This window comes from Lampetra fluviatilis, chromosome 7, assembly GCF_964198595.1.
Source record: "Lampetra fluviatilis chromosome 7, kcLamFluv1.1, whole genome shotgun sequence".
Classification (NCBI taxonomy): Eukaryota; Metazoa; Chordata; class Hyperoartia; order Petromyzontiformes; family Petromyzontidae; genus Lampetra; species Lampetra fluviatilis.
This window is the reverse complement of record NC_136281.1, coordinates 4,071,661-4,089,927: the sequence shown is the minus strand read 5'-3', so window position 1 is coordinate 4,089,927 and position 18,267 is coordinate 4,071,661. Positions and strand designations below refer to the sequence as shown.

Sequence of the window (18,267 nt, the reverse complement as noted above, 5' to 3'; positions counted from 1 at the left end):
ATTAACTGTGCTTGTTGCTGGACCCTAGGCTGCCATGGGCCATCGGCAATTCATTGTTGCGTTACATCGATTTGCATCGGCTTCTATAGATTTTCCACACCACGGTCTCGCATGAGCCTCTATTGTTCTACAAGTTAAATGAATGTTCTGCACAGACCACAGCTGTCCCTACTACCATCTCCCTGTGTCCCGTATGTCCAACGCAGAGGCTGCTGCTGCTGCCGCTTCTGCCACTGCTACCGATGTGACCTGACTTGTCGCGTGGTTTCCGAATGGGGTGGTGCGTGCTGTTGCGATTGTGCACCCCTGGAACCGTTTTGGTCCCTGCGCACGCAGTCTTGGTGGCAACGGCAAGAGAGAATCGTTGTTTCTCGTTTGTGCCTCTGTAGGCTACTTGAACATCTTATGCATGCATCTTTGTTCATGGATGAGGTCCGTGAAAGCAAGATGCCGGAGAGGCAGCCTCGATCCCACACTGAACCCTCAAGGAACCGCTTGCCTGCTCACTTCTACGCTTCTTTGCCTGCCCGCTGTCATTCGAATACACCGTGAATTGTGTATTATTTCGCAGTCCTAATCAGTGCAAATTAGTGTCGTCTAATTTCAGAGATGTTGTACGCACACTATGCGAAGCATCTCGGCAGGGACAGTGCACGGCGGCGTGCAGTGTCGTCTCACAGGCGAATGCAGCTACCTGAGCAAGTAGCAGTCAACGCGTGTGTCGCCGTGGAAAGGCATGTCTTTCCTGTCAAGGGTCCCACGGTCCCCTTTCTGAACCGGTTGCCAGTGAGACAGCAACATGACAGATTCTTGAGAAGGTCACCAAATATCAAATGGCATCCACATCTTCTATTTTGTCCGTCCCCGCCCCCGCTACTAATTTAATCCCGATAACGCTTCATGCGTCGAGAGATAAATAACACTGGTCAACAAAAAAAAACATTTTTTTCTGGCCTGTACTTTTGCAGACTAATTTCAGGGTGCTGATTCCAAATCTGTTCTCAGATTTGCTCTATCACATCTAATTTTTATGCTATCTGCATACCCCATTTTCATTGATTTTACCCAAAATTAACTCTGTCACTTATGATTGCAAGTTGTTGCGAGTCAGTGACTGCTTTAGTGTTAAAATATGGTGCTGTATTTTTAGGATAGTGTGTTTATAATATCATTTATGTAGATATCCACATTTATTTAATATTTTTCTTCTGCAGTTTTTATTGAAAATGCAATATTTGATATCTCAAAAACCTGATGTGATAGACAAAAACTGATGCCAGATTTGGAATCAGCACCCCAAAATTACCTTAAAACCGTTGGAATACCTTATGCCAGAAAAAGTGTGTTGACCAGTGTAATCTATCCACTACTCTCCCACAGCAGTGTAACCATCAGTTAGGGTATCTCTTCAAGTCACCGCTTTTCAACGGAGAGCTGGCGTTTAGCCAAATTTAAGTGCAAAACCGTTTTAAAGCGCATTCGTTGGTGGGCTGGGACTATAACCTCACTACACGTGAGAGCCCGGCTTGTTCAGGGGTGGCTGCCTCTGGATTCAAACCCAGCATCTCAGATGCGTCAGCCAAGCACTCTGGCCTCCGAACCACCCGGCCACCTCGCATCTTTGACCGTGTGATGCATGTCCTTGGTTTGGCGGGACACAAGTGTGTGGCTGCTGTGTGCGCGTCGTCTGTTTGCAGGGAGACGTCGCACTGGCGACACGAGCGCCGGCGTCCGCCAGGGTGCTGTGCACCAGGAACGTCCACCCGCTGGCGTCTCCCCTCGGCAACCCGCTCACCGTCCTGTAAGCAGAGGCAGTGGGTGCGGCCGCTGCGCAAGGCGGTGTTGTCAAGTCACACTAAGATCGGGCACGCGCGGCAGTCGAGCAGCAGCACACGTCCGGTCCGGCACAGTCGAATACCACGGAGAGCTCTGATCTCGGGATTCGCTCGACAACTTGACTGCCCGTGTTAATTTCAGCGCCACGCAAGTTGAATTTCACTTGCCAAACTCGGTGCCCTTCGGAGTGGAAGATGAAACTATTGTTTGGTCATCAATAGAACTCGGCAGGGCTTCACGCCCGGCGCTCCCCCCCCTCCTCCAACGCACCGAATCTCATCGCCGCGTTCTGTTGTTGCCACCACTGCACCCCTCTCCCCAACCCCGGCAGGAGCCTTCGCACGGCGGCCGAGCCACGGCGCGTTGAGCAGGTGTCGGAGGTTTTCCGCAGGCGGGCGCGCGGGCTCGCCAACTGCCGCCTGCTGTCCCTGCCTGGTCCGTGCCTCTCGCTGTTTCCACACTCGTTCCACGACTGTTCCTCCGCTCAGCCATCCCATCTTTCACGGAGCTGCCCCAACCCTGCCTTCCTTGGTGCTCGGCACGTAGCGTCGCTGGTGGCCACCGCCCGGCCGATCACCACCTGCTCTGGCACCGTGGACACCGGCGGCGCCGGCGGGAGAAGCCACCCGGAAGGACCCCCCCCCAGTCAGTGCAACCCGCGCACCGTTCACAGCCTCGCACGTTTATTTGCTGCGGTAATGTCTTGTCAGTTATGTAATAAATATGTATAGTAGTCGGGCCATAATGTACCCAACAATTTCATACGATGATCTTCATTTTTGAGTTAAAGTTTGCCAACAAATATAACAATTAGGATGACAGTGAAATATGAACGTTGATGAATAATTTGACCGAAGCTGCTGACATTGTTAAACGTTGCATTGCTGAGACGTTCGCCTGCAATTCTTGTCTTAGCTTTCATTGACCCTTTTTAATAAGATTAATACTCGATAAGATATATTTTATTTTCATCGTTTGTTTAGTTAGCTTCATATCGTTTGTGATTTTGACCTGCAGACGCACGCCATAGTTACATCATACTGGGCTCTGACCTGAGAGTTCTTTGTGTAAAAATGGCGGCACACCTTAGCCTTGCACACAACGCATAGCGCGGCTTCTGCCGCATGCCTTTCAGGTGCCCTCAAAGAACATGGATATGGACGTAGCTCTTGAATGAAAATCGTAATATTTTTCACACAATTCAAACTGCTGCAACATTTTTTATTTATTTATCCTTCTCCCGCTCAGCGCATTTCTACGATAGCTTGTTCACGACAAAATGGACGTCGCTATCCAAAAAAAATGTGGGAAGCAACGGAATGTTTTTTGCAGATATACCAAAGCCATTCAGATTCTGTCAAGGTGATACTGTCTGGTGAAAGGGTTTCTGCCTCTTTCATTGCCTCTTGCTCCATATCTGAGATTAACTGCTGGAATTTGCTGTGGCCTCTCTGCAGTGGAATAACTTACGTACTTGCCCAGGACCCTTGGCAATTGGCGGCAGTAAAACCCAGTGATTGTAATTCAGGATCCGACTTGTTTTCTCGATCGGCAAATCCGTTTTCTTTATCACCAAATCTGTACAAAGTAGCCAACGTTTTGATGACTTTGTAATATTTTAAATGATAAATATTTGTTTTCATTTCAATTTCATTTGAACTCTTTGTAGGGGTGTAATTATGCATGGATTCATGAATTAATATCGATTGTTAAGTTCACGATACACGTTTTGAATTGTGTGTAAGAATTAATATTTTCCCTTCATGTATATGTTGCTTGAGTGGGTTCACGTGACCCCATCAGTGTTTTGTTGCCACTTCCTAGCCCACATTTTTTAAAGACGATTAATGAATTGAGTAGTGACGCTGAATCATGACAATTCATCTTAATGTCTTTTGCATGGTGAATCATTACGTCTCTAAAGTCTTACAATAACAACATCTAAAATGTATGGGTATATATTTATATATTTCTCTGTTGTGCAATATTAATTGGTTGTGTGGGCTAAATTTGTGAATTCCAAATGGGACTAATGGTTTTGCCAATCTTACCAGGTTTCCCTTGGAAATTAGATCTGAATGTCCACGATGTCATTATCATCATCATCATCCATTTGTCAATCTACCGCTGGATGAAATCTTGCCCAACACCTTTTGCTCATGGGAGTTGCTTGACCACACTTTACCAGTTGAAGGGGGAGGGGGGGTCAGGACCGTTTCAGGGCACCACGGTAGTGAGATGTTAACTACCTCGCCTGGTATGCAGGAGGTCATGGGTTTGATCCCAATTCTCGACCCTGACGCCTGTATATTTGCAGACACCCGCGTCCAATACTTTACCTGTGCCACGTAACGCCCGCACAAGGTTGGGCCCTGGCGGCTTCTGGCCCCACTTCCCCCAACTCCCGCTCGGCCTGCCGGCTGGCCGTCAGGCCCTGTTTGCCACAAACAGATTAAAGTTGTCCATCCGGACACTTTTCTCTCCCTTAGCTACCGAGCACTGGGGAGATAATTGCATTTCGTAACTCGTGAGGGTAATGCACTTGGGGTTTTGTGCCAAGCCAAACCACACATTTTGTTCAAAGGGGCAGCCACCGCTCGACCGTAATTGCTTGGTGTCAGATAAACAGCGAGTGAGGTGATGGGTTTTTTTTTTAAGAGTGGGTGAGCGTGATAATTGTGTAGACTTCTGTAGTTTCTACCGCAGCCCGCCTCTCCCTGCTCACACGAAGTCGTGCTGTTGCCAGGCGCGAAGGAGAGTGACATTCACTTCTCCTGCCACTGCTGCCGTATAATCTGCGACGTCAGACATCACTGGCAAGGGCCGGTTACTGATGACCCACTTGCCTGCGAATGGCACTTCATTTGCACTGTGACTGTGTCCTTCACTGTCTGCTATTTCTGTAGCCGTAATCTCCAATTTGAAATGATATTCGATTTGTACTGGATTATTTTTACCTTTTGCACGATTGCCATCGTTTCATCGGACAAAATACACGTTTATTTACATCTCTTGCCGCTAGCAGTTAACTGCTTTGTGTCTGAAAGTGGCTTCAGGAGATGGTGTCCCAGAATAACTTGTGAGGACACTGCAATGGGCCTCATTATCCACACTGGGGGCACCCCATATGCCTTGCGTCGAGTTATCATCACATCAACAACAACATGTTTTAAGTCTAAGCACTGGCATAAGTGAAAAACACACATTTAACTCGAGGTTATTCTACACAATCATTGGCTTCCAAGCTGAAAGCATGGACTTGCTGCACGTGAAAAGTAATTTTAATCATGCGTAGCTGGCCCATATTGCAAGCTGACATGGCATCAGCCTCTTGAATCACCCATCTCCCTTGAGATTCAATTATCTCATTGAATCGGTGTCCGTTGTTTATTTGTAGCTCCGAGATGTATAATCATCTTTTCAGAAAACGTCTTGCCATGCAATGCGTTGTGGTCATGGAATGCATTATGTTGTCCACAAAGGGGGATTGCAGTCCTCCGTCTTTCATTTCCTACAATAGCGATGCCTTCCACAAGGCCATGGCACAGGCGTGTGCGATCACAGAGCTATATAGCTCCTATAATAATAATAAAAAAGCTTTTAATGTTTTCTCGGAGTTATTTTTTTCATGAAAAAAATCAAGGGTTTTGTGTTTCCTGTTTGTCCGTTCGGAACAAAGTGCAAAGCTCGCCAGCTGCGCGAAACTGCAGGGCCTTGACCCTCACGCCCGGTGACGTCGGCGCGAGAGCCTCGTACGTGAACGGCCGGCCCGGCAGACGCGCCAACCCGAGCACCGTGCGGCGTTCCCCGGATCAGGTAATGCCACAACCCCCCCCCGCCGTGCGCATATCCACTCTGCACTGGTGCTGTGGTCTGGCACTGCCCGCTGGCTTTTTGATTATTCCGGTCCTCACCGCTTTGATTCTGCCCCTAACGAGGGATTTGTGTATCTCTGTGGGAGCAGCGTGGGGCAGGAGCCTTCGTCCCGTAGAGAGCGAACACGACGCCATCCTGTGATGCCACGCAAGCACAATATGCCCCTAACAAGTGTCAATTTATAGTATAGCTCAGACACCAGGGTATTTGTATCACCATTGTTAAACACGTGGTCTTCTAAAGGTAAACAATACAATTTCGCACCTCCGATTCGTATGGTTGGCTACTTACAGTGCGAAAGAAGTTCACCATGCATGTAAACATACAATACATTGAAATGAAACTCAAGGATTTCATGTTTTAACAGCTTTTCATTGAAAGCAATGCATTGAATTGTGGTGGAGTGAATCCTTGCATGCCCAGCTCGCATCCTATTGGGCTGCCATTCCGTGTTATGGGAGGGTGAATTCAAGAGAACCAGCAGCTATGAAAACACAACTGTGGTAACACAATAGAGCCTGATTTATTTAACAACCAACCAATGTAAGTATCTCCTCATTTGATATACAATTTTTCATTGTGAGTGCTGCTTCTCCCATTTCCGTGTTGATACTGAACAGAGGCCATATACTAAATGCCACAATGTATGTTTTGTTGTTGTTACAAAATGTTTGTTTTCATTTCAGTTTTACGAAACATCCAGCGACTCCCATGTAGAATCCGAAACGACTGCTGCAATAGATTCACTGCCCACTTTCGCCATGGCATTGTTTCACGACTCGGTGGCAATTGTTATTGGGGTTTTTTTTCACGGGTATGTGAATTCTACATCTTGCGTGGATATCCGTGCAACCCAGACATGAGGTCGCACGAGAGACTTGTTGCGAAGAGGACGTTGATCAGCGTGGCTGGGCTGGGGGGGGGGGTATGAGGTTGACCGATGCAGTATCGGCACAAACGGCAGTTTCATTCAGGGCATCGTTTACAACAAATGTTCTCATCTGCCCGGTCCTCAAGGGTTCCGGCGGCCGGTGGGCTTGCAAGAATGAGTATCTGAGTGGCTGCTTCTGCAATGGATGGGGAGCGGAGTCATTGAGAGAGCACCAATTGACCTGGAGTGCAGTTTCTGGTTCAGCAGTGTATTTTGTCAAAATTTGCAATTTTCTGAATGGTTGTGTATTTACTTGTTTTCTTTACACTCAAGAAAAAAAATAGCGTTGTTTTTTGTAAAAAATTTAATTGCAAAAATCAACGATGCGGTTGGTTTGTGCTGACCTGCACCGCCAAGTGCAGTGGCATGTCAAGACGACGGGCAGCACGATATTAAATCGAGGCGGCGATGCAATGAATCCATTGCTCGACGGGGCCACCAGGGGCCCAAATAGCCCAGCGCTGGAGATTACAGCCGAGGCACCAACCCGCCGTTCCCCAGGGAGTCCAGTGTGTGCAGCTCGTCGCTGAAATTAATGCCAAATGCTTTTCACGTGTCCTGCGTTGTGCTTTGCAGAGGCCTCCCAGCGTGTGGCTACACATACCTGTTGCCCTGAGTGGAGTGAGGGCGGCAGGGGAATTAAACAGGAGTGAACCACACGGCGGAGGTGTGTTTCTCAACACGTGTTGCCATGTTATTTGCGCTAACCGCTCGATTACTGGTTTGTTTCCTGAGGTCAACAGTTGCAGATGGAAATGAATAATAGCCTCGCGCGTTTATAACGCCTATTTATTTCGCATGCTGTGTCCGAAGGCCCTGAAAGTAGCCCGAGCTGTCTTGAATGCAAAGAATGGGAATGCAGCAACTGCAGTGTTTGTCCTGGAACAGAATGTTCCGGGTCATCTCCCTGTGGAGCGCCTGCGCGCGCGCCATGTATACGTGCGCCGCAACCACATTCCCCCGTTGAGCAGGCACGTCTTGTAAAAATGTGCGATGAGAATGCCGTTGTTGTCTTTTGTTTGTGAGACGCCAGTTCAAACATTTTGTCAGAAGTTTACTTTTTTTTTACATTAACCCAACGTGCGTGAGTCATTGCTCGATGATTTTTCAAAAGAAAAAAAAACACAAGACAATGAAGATAGCTACATTCATAGGGGTGTGAATGTCTGCTTGATTATTTTTCTACCCATAAAAAATTACGTTAAAAAAACCCTGAGATTAAAAATTTCATCGTAGTTAAGTTTTATGACTTTAATATGTTTCAATATGAAGCATTTTGGACGGCCCCCTGATTAGTGTGGTTCACATTCATTTTCCTTCAACCCCGTCTGCCTCCCGGGCACAGAGGCCGACCGCCCACACCGCCCACACCCTGACCCTTACATCTCCCGAACATAAAGGGCAGTGACTCAACACTCCTGGGGTCTGCCCGAGTCCTCACACCGATTGACGCATTTCCCTGTTGAACCTGCCACTGGCATTAAAGTGCGTCCTGGCAATCGCTGAAATTATCTCATCTAGATGTCATGCGGAGCCAGTGTTGGCACCCACAGGATTTTGTCAGCATTCAGACATCTACTTAAAGAGGTGGACAATAAATCACAACATCTGGATTATGGGATTGTGCCGAAAGTCAATTGCAGTGCAATACGCAGTTTGTGCATTCCCTAACACTTTAAAATCGCGATCTTGGTTATTATGAATGTATAGCCTCACAAGAAACAGCATCGTTCTCTTAACTAAAGTTGTGTTCATGCCCTAAAAGGAGAGTAGTGGCACAGTGGTTTGCACTTTGCGTTGTGAGCCTAACAACCCGGGGTTAATTTTCAGCCACAGCTTTACGTCCACGGTAAATGATATCAGAACACCTCTTGGTGAAGTATGGTTGTCATTTACTCTCATTCATATATTTATTCATAAGTGCTTTCATACTTAATAGCAAATAATCAATCTGCCATGCATGAGCGTACTTCCTCAACAACCTTTGTGTCGCATGATTTGGAAGGGTGAATGGTTGATGCAGAGCGTTCAACAAAACACCAGTGCCGTTTGTCAGTAATTTAATGGAAGAGATGAAGTCATCCCTGCGCACATTAGTGAAGGAGCCTTTGCGTTGGCTACACGCAACGCAACGGCCTATGCTTTTGGAGGTGACGAAGTCCTCTTAGAATAATTTCAAACTGGAAATCTATTTATTTTAAGTACTTTTTCAATCGTGCTATCATAGTTACATCATGGGACAAACAACCCAGCCAGTGGGAGATATTTTTCAGGAGATTTATTTCAACAAATCCTTCAAGTCGTTGTTTTATCTTCTCAGCAGAAAGGGACACAGTTTCCCACGCATTCATCCAAGAGAATGTTACATGACGGTTAAACCGATAGTCTACGTGTTTTGTTTTTATTCTCAGAGCTGGAGTTTAGCCAAATCTTGTCAAATATCAGGTTAAATATGATGGCTTTTTTGTGTACAATCATTGGGAGCTGGGTTGAGACCATCAACTCGCCACAATGGAAAATCCAAATTAATCGTGGGCGGCTGAAACATAAATTTGAACCCAGGATCTCAGCGGCCCCGGGTCAGTGCAGTGACCTCTGGGTCACCCGACCACCTCGTTAAACAAATAGGTTTAAACATTTACAATGAATCTGTTTTTAGTAGTATTCACAAAACGGTATCCCCAAACAATTTAATTGGGGTGCAAGTCAAAAATGCAGGTGCTTGTCGAGGAAACAAGTAGATTGATGCGATTCCACGGTCATCTTGTAATCAGAGATTGCCAAGAATCATCATCTAATAGAACATCCCAGAACTTGGCCGATAATTTTGTTCCCACCGCCCACTCACATCATTATCTGTATCCCAGGGGGCTCCCACTGAAGCGGCGATCATGTTGATTGGCAGGCACTGCCGATGATAAGAGGTTAACGGAGCACCTTCCTCCCTCGCAAATTCCTATAAGCGGCGCGGTGATATGATGGTGTTTGCAAGCCGGGAGATGAAACGTGACATAATTGTGGAAAAGAGGGTGATGTGCGAGAGAGATAGCACGAAATGAAAACAATAAAGAAAACCGAAGTTTGTTAAATATATTTAAGTTTTGGCTCGGGATTGATTTTGCAATAACTATTTACACATAGCCATGTTGCGACATGTAATTGTGCATGAAATGTGGGTGTACTTTATGTGATGTATTTGAGGTATTTCATGTGGGGTAGCAAAGTGCTTTAAGATATGTAGATTTTAAATGTGGTCACAGGAATAGTGTACAGTAATTTTGTCTGTATGTATGTTGAATTTTCGCACCGTACGTAGCCAACCGCGTTAATACACTGCTGGATGAAGTTGTGGCCAAAACTCGAACTCGGTTTTCTGGGTTCGCCGTCGTGTGGTTCACTAATCACTGTGACACCATTGCTTCTGGTCTCAACAACCTCATCATAAAACATGTGCCTTGATACTAGGGTTTACCGCACAGATCCATACTTTATTAACCTCACAAGAGCCTTTTGCAAATGGAGACCTGGGTTGCGGAAAGGAGTTTGGTTTTACATTAAAGACATTCTGAAATAACGGAGCAATTCTGCTTGCCTTGCCTCAACACTCATTCTCAACGCTCATTGCCCACCGCTGACTTTTGATCGTTCTCGTATACGTTCAACATGCGACGTTGCTCCTTGTGTTTTCCTAGGGCGATGCGCAATCGGCGCTGATTTGAGAGAGGAGCAGATCTCAGGGTGTCCGCGAGGCCGCTTTAAGCCATCGGTGCCGAAGCAGCACAATAGCTTCGACGCGACTGGCCCCACCATGGCGGGCAACCGATGCCGCGAGCCACCTGGATGCGGCGGCGGTGGCGGCGGCGGCGGCACCAACGCCGCAGAGATTTTCCACAGTCAAATTGCCGATGCCGAGAGTCCTCCAAGCCGGGCCGAGAGGGATCGATCGACGGCGCACGCTGGGGCGAGTCGCCACGGGGACTTTGGATGGAAGGAAACGAAGATGGCTGTGGTCGGGGACACGGGTGGGCAGATTCAGGTGATCATCAACATCCGGAGCAGGGAGTCTGTGCCCACGACGGGAGAAGACCAACGCGAATGACGTTTAACCGCCACCGAGCAATGGTTCAATTGAGTTGTACCCCTTCTACCTTTCAGCACATTATTGTTGTTAAACATACGTTTTATTTACTCTTACGAACTGGTCCCGTGGTAATTATGCACAGTCCGTGTGTTTGATTTTTTTTCGTATAATTGTTAATGATGCTAACATATTCCACATGTAACATACATGGGGCGGAAAAACCGTTTCGCTCGGGCAGCATTGTCTAGACGCTGTTGCTTTGTTTGCCTGCGAGGTGTTGTATGTGCACCAGTGCGGTCTCGGGTTTGTGCACAGCCCTGTAGCTCTGGTTCAGGTTCACGTGATCCAGTGAAAGCAACCCTGAGCCATGGGCAGCAGCTGCCGCACGCATCCAAACACAGTAGCCGCTGTCGGTGGCATCGCTATCAAGTGTGCCGGCGGTGCAACTGCACAGAGGTCCATAAGCCGAGAGGCCCAAGCGTTGGGCTACGATTGCCATTGTCCACCGGCTGACCCCCTCCCATCCATAGGGATCACTTGGTAACCGTCCTTCCTTAGCTCGCCCAAGGGCTCGAGCACTGAGCCGGCACTGCTGAGAAACTGAGTTTAATTCTGGGGTTCAGCCGTCCGTGCTAAGGCTCGGTTCTTAATCGTAGCAAAGGTGATGATCACAGCCCAGTTCCCAAATGACTGCACAAGAAATAAAAAACCTCATCATTAAATCTGATTTAGCATCCGATTTTGGCTTTATTCCCGCCCTAAGAATCAAACGTATCGGTTCGGCTCTCATGCAAACCATGTCTTGAGTGAGTGTGGCAAATCGCATCTATTGCTCTAAATACTGTATATATAAAGCACTTGAGTGATTTTGTTCGAGTGTAGCAAGGTGAAGGTCTTGGGCCAGTTACGAATGACTGCACGAAACAGCCCTATCAGATTAAATGTTTTGTTTCACTTTGGCAAAATGCCAGCTCTGAGATTAAACATTATTGGGTTGTTCTGCCATAAAACAATAGCGGAGTGTGTTTGAAAGCAGGGTGCGTGAGTCAAGGACATGGATAAAAGGTCACTTGAAGGAGTCTCGTCAGTAGTTCTGTGATATCTCCTCGATGGACACTTTCCCAGCACAGGGTGGTGCAATGCTTACTGTCGGCGTTTCCGAATGGACACTCTGTCTCCGTGACGTGACGTGATGCACGCGCAAGTGAGAAACACGCTGCTAAGCAATACGAATTGGATAAAACTGTTTGGAACGCTGAATGATATATATTTTTGGGTAAAACAGCCTCTCTCATCGATCGCACACGGGGAAGAGCAAACATGCACTTTGTCTGCGCGGAGCCGCCGAGCGGCTGTTCCAGGACCCGTGGCGAGCGTGCGGCGGATGGCTGTGCCTGCAATGACAGGACCGAGTGACCTTTCACCCCCGCCTCGAAGGCTGCTCGCACGCTGAGATAAGGCTCTCACTGTGTTGGTTTTAAACCGGAGAGAACATCTTGAATGCGCTTGATGATTTTAACCTCTGCCCTCCGACAACCGCCCACTGCTTGTTAGAGACAAACTAAACTGTATTTACAGCGGAGCGCTCCGCCGTTATCGCCTTGTAAAATGTCATAGGAGAAGCACTCGAGATGCACGAATATACAATCATTTACAATACACAAGTGTCCCCGACTCGCTGCTTTGTACGTTTCTCATAAAGCGCGTGTCCCTTCGTGTGAAAGTGAACCTCGCTCTCGTGCTAACGCGAGGGAGCGCGCGTGGGCAGGCGAGTCCGCGAGAGGATGCCGGTGTGCGTGTGCGTGTGTGAACAAGGTCTGCAGAGCACCTCGCGTGCAAGGGAACAGGAGCGGCGCCTCTCCGCGCCGATATGAATTTCCACTACGTTACCCCGGAATGAGTCAAACAGACAATTTCACGCCTTGCTAGCGAACGCAAACACGCAATAACTGCCGTGCTCCTCCCTTGACCGTAGGGGCTGCGAGAGCGGTGTTTACTCGGCAAAACATGCGGCGAGGAAATTTGCAATATACAGGGGCATTGAAGGGGCCCTGTGGTAGCTGTGAGACGGCCCCTTCAGTAGTAAGCCCCAGCCAGTTATTGACGTCGCTGTTGTGGGAGAAGCTCCCTGTATTGATCTGCACCCCCACCCCCCGCCCGCCCCTTGCCCTGCATGTGAGATGCCCTGTCAATTGAGACTGGCCACGTTGAAGGGATTCGAGGCTGGCGAGCTGTACTTGGTCTTGGTGCACAGCGAGACGCGCATCGCATCGACTCGAATGGGTATGTCGACGTCATCGTTTCCAAATTTAATATCAGCAATGCGTCGAGGGTTTTTGTGCTTCATTCAGTCACGGTCAAGGTCCATGCTTGTGTCTTAATTTCTGAATTTCTCATGGAAGATTTTCTGGAACCCTCCAACCCCCCCCCCCCCAACTCCACCGATAGTGGTGGTAGAGGGGACATATTTTTTTCGAGAGTTCAGCCCCAGACATCTCTGGTTGATTTTTAAGCCGTCAGTATCCTCCAACGAATATGGATTTGATATTTGGCGAGTGCGTATCGGGCGGAAGACTATTAAGCGCACATATATTTGCGCGAAAAGGTCAAAATTGAAAATCATTAAAGTGAACTATAAATTCGCAAAGGCAGAAACTAGATTGTCAATACCATGAAATGGTTATGCGGTGATTGAACGACAAGCGGGATTGCCTTTATGGGCGATAAAGTCCCGCGCTCGGTACGCTCCCGTTAATTGCAACGCGCGGGTGCGCAACGCGGAGCCGCTTGTGACAACCGCGTGGGTTGCCACAGGCACGGGAGATGGAGCCACGAAGGGTCCCAGTCACGCAGCCCCGGGGCCATCAGTAACACGCGGGCCGGATCGCGGCCTTCCACTGGAGCGGAGCGAGTATTATAGCACGGTTACGCAATGCCAATAAAATTATATATTTTTTTATCACAGCTCCAAACGCTTGTGCGCGTTCTTGTGGTTGTATCGTGGGCTTGATCAGCTCGTGGTGGAATTGAAACGGCATCCGTTTAATGAGCACCGCTGGACACGAAAGGCCCACTGCGTGCGTGCATCCTGGCCATAACTCACCCCTCCTGCCTGGCCATTACTCAGCCTGGCGCAACTGCCGGCAACGGCAGTCCGGTCTCCCTCCCCCACCTCTCATTGCCAACCTCCCTCTTCCCTCCCTCTGGACCCCCCCACACCCTTATAATATCCCCCACCCCCGCCTGTTCTCGTGTCCTGCGTATCTTGCAGATTGTATCGCCTCGAGCAGGCGTTGTATCTCAGCTGATGCTGCTGAATTCTGTCGACCGCAAGAAGATGCGGTGGCGTCTCCAAGCGGCTCTGCTGGTTTGGGCGAAATGTCACACACGCCAGGGACGATTGAATTGAGTTATGAGCAGGGTGGCACGGGTCTCTTCAAAATGGAATTTGGCCTGAAACCGCGTATCCGCTGCGGTGGGAATAACGTCAGCACGTGAGCGACAGAGGAGGCCCTAATGTGTGTTGACGTCGCCCCGTGTCACCCAGAATAGGTGCTCGCTAACTGCACTTGCTCGTGGGGAGGTGGGGGATGTGAGTGTCTTACGCATTCGTAGGGTCTTCAACGAACCACGCTCAACGTGATGGTGACGTCCCCATCACTGAGTGATAGAAACATGGAGTGATATTGAACAGTGGTGGTGGGGGGGGGCACAAGCTTCTTCTTCTTCTTCCGTATGCTTGATGTAGATGCAGGGAAAGAACTACAATTTCACATTCAGGTAACCAAAGCCAGATAGATAACCGCGTCAGGAGCAGCCGAGTGCATCGCCGTCTCATTCGTATTTTGTGTATCGGGGGCAGTGCGCCGTGATACGTTGTGTGTGGTCTGTTCTGGATGACCACAGTCGCACCAATACTGGTGAGTTTTACATTTCTATTTCGGGGGGGGGGGGGCACAATGACGTCACTAGAGTCCTATGATGGAGCACCGGATTGGCTTTAAAAAATCTCACATTGCATCGCTACCCATGCTGAAGTGTTCTGGCCTCGCGAAGTGAATCGCATCGAGATGAGATGCTGTGGCATTTCGAAAGCTGCATGGGTATCCATTGCAGTAGTTGTTAGTGACGGAGGAAGAATTAATACTCGGGGACGCAAGCATGGCGGGGTCGATTCTAGTCTATTAAATGCGAGACTAAGTCTCTCCCTTTGTGCTTTACGATTTCCTTTCATCTATAAACGGTAACCACAGCAGTGGTAACAAGTCACGTTCACTCGGAGCAAGGCGCTTTTGCAAATGTCACGCACGGGCGGGAATGGACTGTAATATAAAATGTAGGTTTAGCACAAATTAATATGCGGTCGTTATTTTGTCGACATTGTTCCGAGGGACGTCAAGTGTAATATAGACCTATATAGAGGCAGCTGTGAAATATATAATAACGTATTATATAGTTTATGCGACGAACTAGGATTCATCTCAGTTGAGTGTCCTTTCCTATAAATGGGTGGCAATTCGCCGGCATTGGTTCACGCAAAGCCCGACTCCGCTGATGCCACGCCGAATGTCGAAATAGGTTCAGAAATATCTTGCGTTGAACCAATGCTGCTGGAATTATGGACGCCCAGAAGGCGTTGTGGTTGATGGGATGTGTGAAAATAAAAACACATTTTATTCATGGAGGAGCAGATAAGGAAAATACTCATATTGTCTGCTTATTTATTATATATATATGCCATTCTCTCGGCTGTCTCTGTAGAAGAGCTATTTCTCGAAACGTCAGTCTATTATTTATTTTACTGTTACCAGGCAGTGAGAATGACGAACGAGGCGAATGTTTTTTTTCAACGTGTGCGCTTGTGCACTAAAGCCACCAATCTAGCCTTCTGGATTTGTACATGTTATATAAGAGACATAGCCCTAGAGTACAAATGAGTCATCTAAGGGACGTCGCTCACAGAGCTTCATGTTCGAAATGCCTCGGCCGTGTTCTTGGCGCGTGCCGTGCGTTCTGGACGTGGACATCCCCCGTCGATGGCGCGCGCTCGCGGGAAACTCGCCGTGCGAATTAGCCGGGGGACAGCGAGCGCCCCATTCCGCGCGGCCCCACTCCACTCCACGATTTACGGGCAGCGCTGCCAGCGAGCGGAATCCGCGGGCTGAGCAAGGGGAAGGATATCTCCACCCCTCCCTCCCACACCACACCAGCCCGACCGAAGCGAGCCTTTAAATCTCGCGGGACCCCACGAACGCCTTCGTGAGATATCAGCGAATACGCGAGCTCGTCGTAACTAGGACACCCTGCACGCGCGGTGTTCACTGTGGGGCCGCGCCGCTCCAGAAATCGCCACTCTCTTCTGGGCCACCTCCGCATGACGGAGCCGCTACACAGCGCTCTTAGATTAATAATAGCAACAACAACAATAGGTCATCGCAACCCCCCCACGAGGCAGTGTGCGCGCCGCGGTAGAGTTGAGCGCCCCTGCTCGCGTGTGCGCCCACTCCAGCGGGGGTGGCGGCGGTGCGCGGGAGGGTTTATAGGACGGCTGAGTGACGCGCGGTGACGCGGCTCCCCTGCTCGCGGCTCGCGGCGCAAACCTTCATGAATTATACAGATGATCCGTCCCGTCGGCCGCGACGATCCGCTCCGCGTTAGCGCCCAGAAGCAAACAGCCGGCGCGCCGGCCGCTCGTATTTATACTCCTCGCGCCGCTCCCCTCCACGCAGACATGCCGACTGGGAGGGGCGACCCGCGCAAGCCGCGCTCATAAGCGGCCCTACACTTTAGCCGATACGTTGCCCAGCGATGTGTTGTTACTGAATGCTTAGGGAGTAGTGTCGCTGCTACTGCTGCTGTTGCTGCTGCTGTTGTTATTAGTAGCAGTAGTGGAGTGCGCTCGACTAGAGTAGGAGCCACAGAGGCGTAATGCGGTTGAGAAGCGCGTGCAACGGTGGGGTGACCCTTCTCGCGTTGCTGCCGCTGACAGTTTTGGCTCTCGCGAGCGGCGACCCGCTCTTCACGAACCATTTTCTGGTGCAGCTGCATCAGGGAGACCTCGGCGTTGCTGGGCAAGTGGCGCGGGACCGCGGCTTCATCAACCATGGCCAGGTACTTCCCGCACATCGCACAGGCGCTTCGCGACCCGCGCTCCCGACACGCGCGCGGATGCTAATAGATTCCCGCCGTGCGCCGCAGAGCCGCGCGGATCGCTCGAGCATTGCTCGCGTTACTTTGCTCGTAGTGCAATCGCCTTTGAAATTGTAACTTTTTTTTGGTTATTTATCCGCTCACGATGTCTTCGTGCGCAGCACCGCGTTGCTGTAGAGGCGCGAGGCAGTCGCCCGGCGCCGCTCACTTTCAGCACCACGAGCGGGAGGGACAGCTCCGCTTTACGAGCGGAGTCCATTCGCCTGCGCACCCGTTACAGTCCAGACGCCGATGCAACACACACTATGTGTGATACATACGCGTTGTTCATGCGTTGCTGTGAGTGCGCATACGTTGCAAGAGACAATTATGTTTTGTACGGGTGGATCCTGAAGGTCAGGTTGCAGCTGTATAGCCCTTCAGGCCAGACGAGCTATTTCCCTTACCGGTATCACTCGAGGGGGCATAAATGTAACGGTTACCATTTCTTTATCTGGCCAAATGATTACGTGCTAACCACTTGAAATGAGTGGGGTTATTGAGTAATTCACTCTCATTAGCCGTGTGAATAAATCGGTACCGCGAAAGTTGTTCTACCTTTGTCGGTGATGCTAATGCCTGCTGTGGCCCATGGACTTTTACAACAGCCGGGGAGAATCGAGCGAACAGATGAAGGGAGCGGCGGCGAGTTGTGGGATGCTTCAATGACATCGGCCGCAATGACCTCCAATTGTCTTGGCGACACGTTGCCGGTCTAAAGCTAGAGCCGTGGTGTTACGACACACGCGCAAGCCCCATGCGCGTGACCGTTTCGCCTGTGCTTTGTGCAAAGCGCTGACCGCCGCACTCTGCACAGGGACGTTCAATAGTGTCGGCTCTCGTGCGCATGTGATGTTATCAAGTCGAGCAGCGGCGTTCATTGAGTGCCGAAATCCACCGTTGTTAAGGAGCGGATACGAGTCTCTAAATGGATCAACCCGCATCATCGCTGGTTATAATTGTCGTGACATTTATAACTCTCATCAAACTTCCCCGCTAGGCGCGTCGGCGCGAGCGGTGACCTTAACACCGCGACTACACGAGCGCCGCCTTCATTTCAATTCCAGAGCTGTAAACCCGATAGCTGATGCCCAGGGACGCATGATTAGAATGTTCTATATTTGATACAAGCTCGCAGTGTGTGTGTGTGTGACATTATTAAAGTCAAGGCATAATGCATTCAATGAACATGTTTTCAGGGCGGTCTGTAAACCAGAATAGACGCGCGACTACTTTCCATAGTCATAATGAGGGGGTGTACTGGATGTGATCTGCCGGGTGCGGAAATATTTTCCGGGTTTCCTGATCCGGACCAGCCTGGCCGAAACGAAGACCCGGCTCCACTGCCGACAGA

The 18,267-nt window shown here is 49.4% G+C and overlaps 2 protein-coding genes and 1 long non-coding RNA gene across 5 annotated transcripts in view; 2 read left to right on the top strand and 1 right to left on the bottom strand.

Moving 5' to 3' along the window:
* LOC144933451 (uncharacterized) overlaps positions 1-12,788 on the top strand; it is a 51,180-nt gene extending 38,392 nt beyond the window's left edge. Inside the window, exons 6-10 of one of the 2 annotated variants that reach the window (XR_013637056.1) lie at positions 1,698-1,801; positions 2,168-2,481; positions 5,516-5,652; positions 5,801-5,955; positions 7,220-7,298. Coding sequence is in view for 1 of the 2 variants with exons in the window: in XM_078858209.1 (XP_078714335.1) it covers positions 1,698-1,801; positions 2,168-2,481; positions 5,516-5,652; positions 7,220-7,310; positions 10,336-10,742 (1,053 nt within the window). In the remaining variant the exon portion in view is untranslated. Of the gene's footprint in view, positions 1-1,697; positions 1,802-2,167; positions 2,482-5,515; positions 5,653-5,800; positions 5,956-7,219; positions 7,311-10,335 lie in introns of those variants that run through there. The other variant, XM_078858209.1, reaches the window with a different exon arrangement.
* Positions 1,446-16,372, bottom strand: LOC144933452 (uncharacterized). 2 transcript variants are annotated; one of them, XR_013637058.1, is made up of 3 exons: positions 16,325-16,372; positions 14,330-14,384; positions 1,446-1,799 (listed from the first exon to the last, which is right to left on the bottom strand). It is a non-coding gene; the product is annotated as an uncharacterized LOC144933452 (long non-coding RNA). The 2 variants fall into 2 exon arrangements; XR_013637057.1 differs by having other exon boundaries at positions 1,778-1,827.
* Positions 16,339-18,267, top strand: part of PCSK2 (proprotein convertase subtilisin/kexin type 2) — a 34,693-nt gene continuing 32,764 nt past the window's right edge. The window contains exon 1 of the mRNA XM_078858208.1: positions 16,339-16,835. Coding sequence (XP_078714334.1) covers positions 16,653-16,835 — 183 coding nt within the window. The 5' untranslated portion in view covers positions 16,339-16,652. The remainder of the gene's footprint in view (positions 16,836-18,267) is intronic.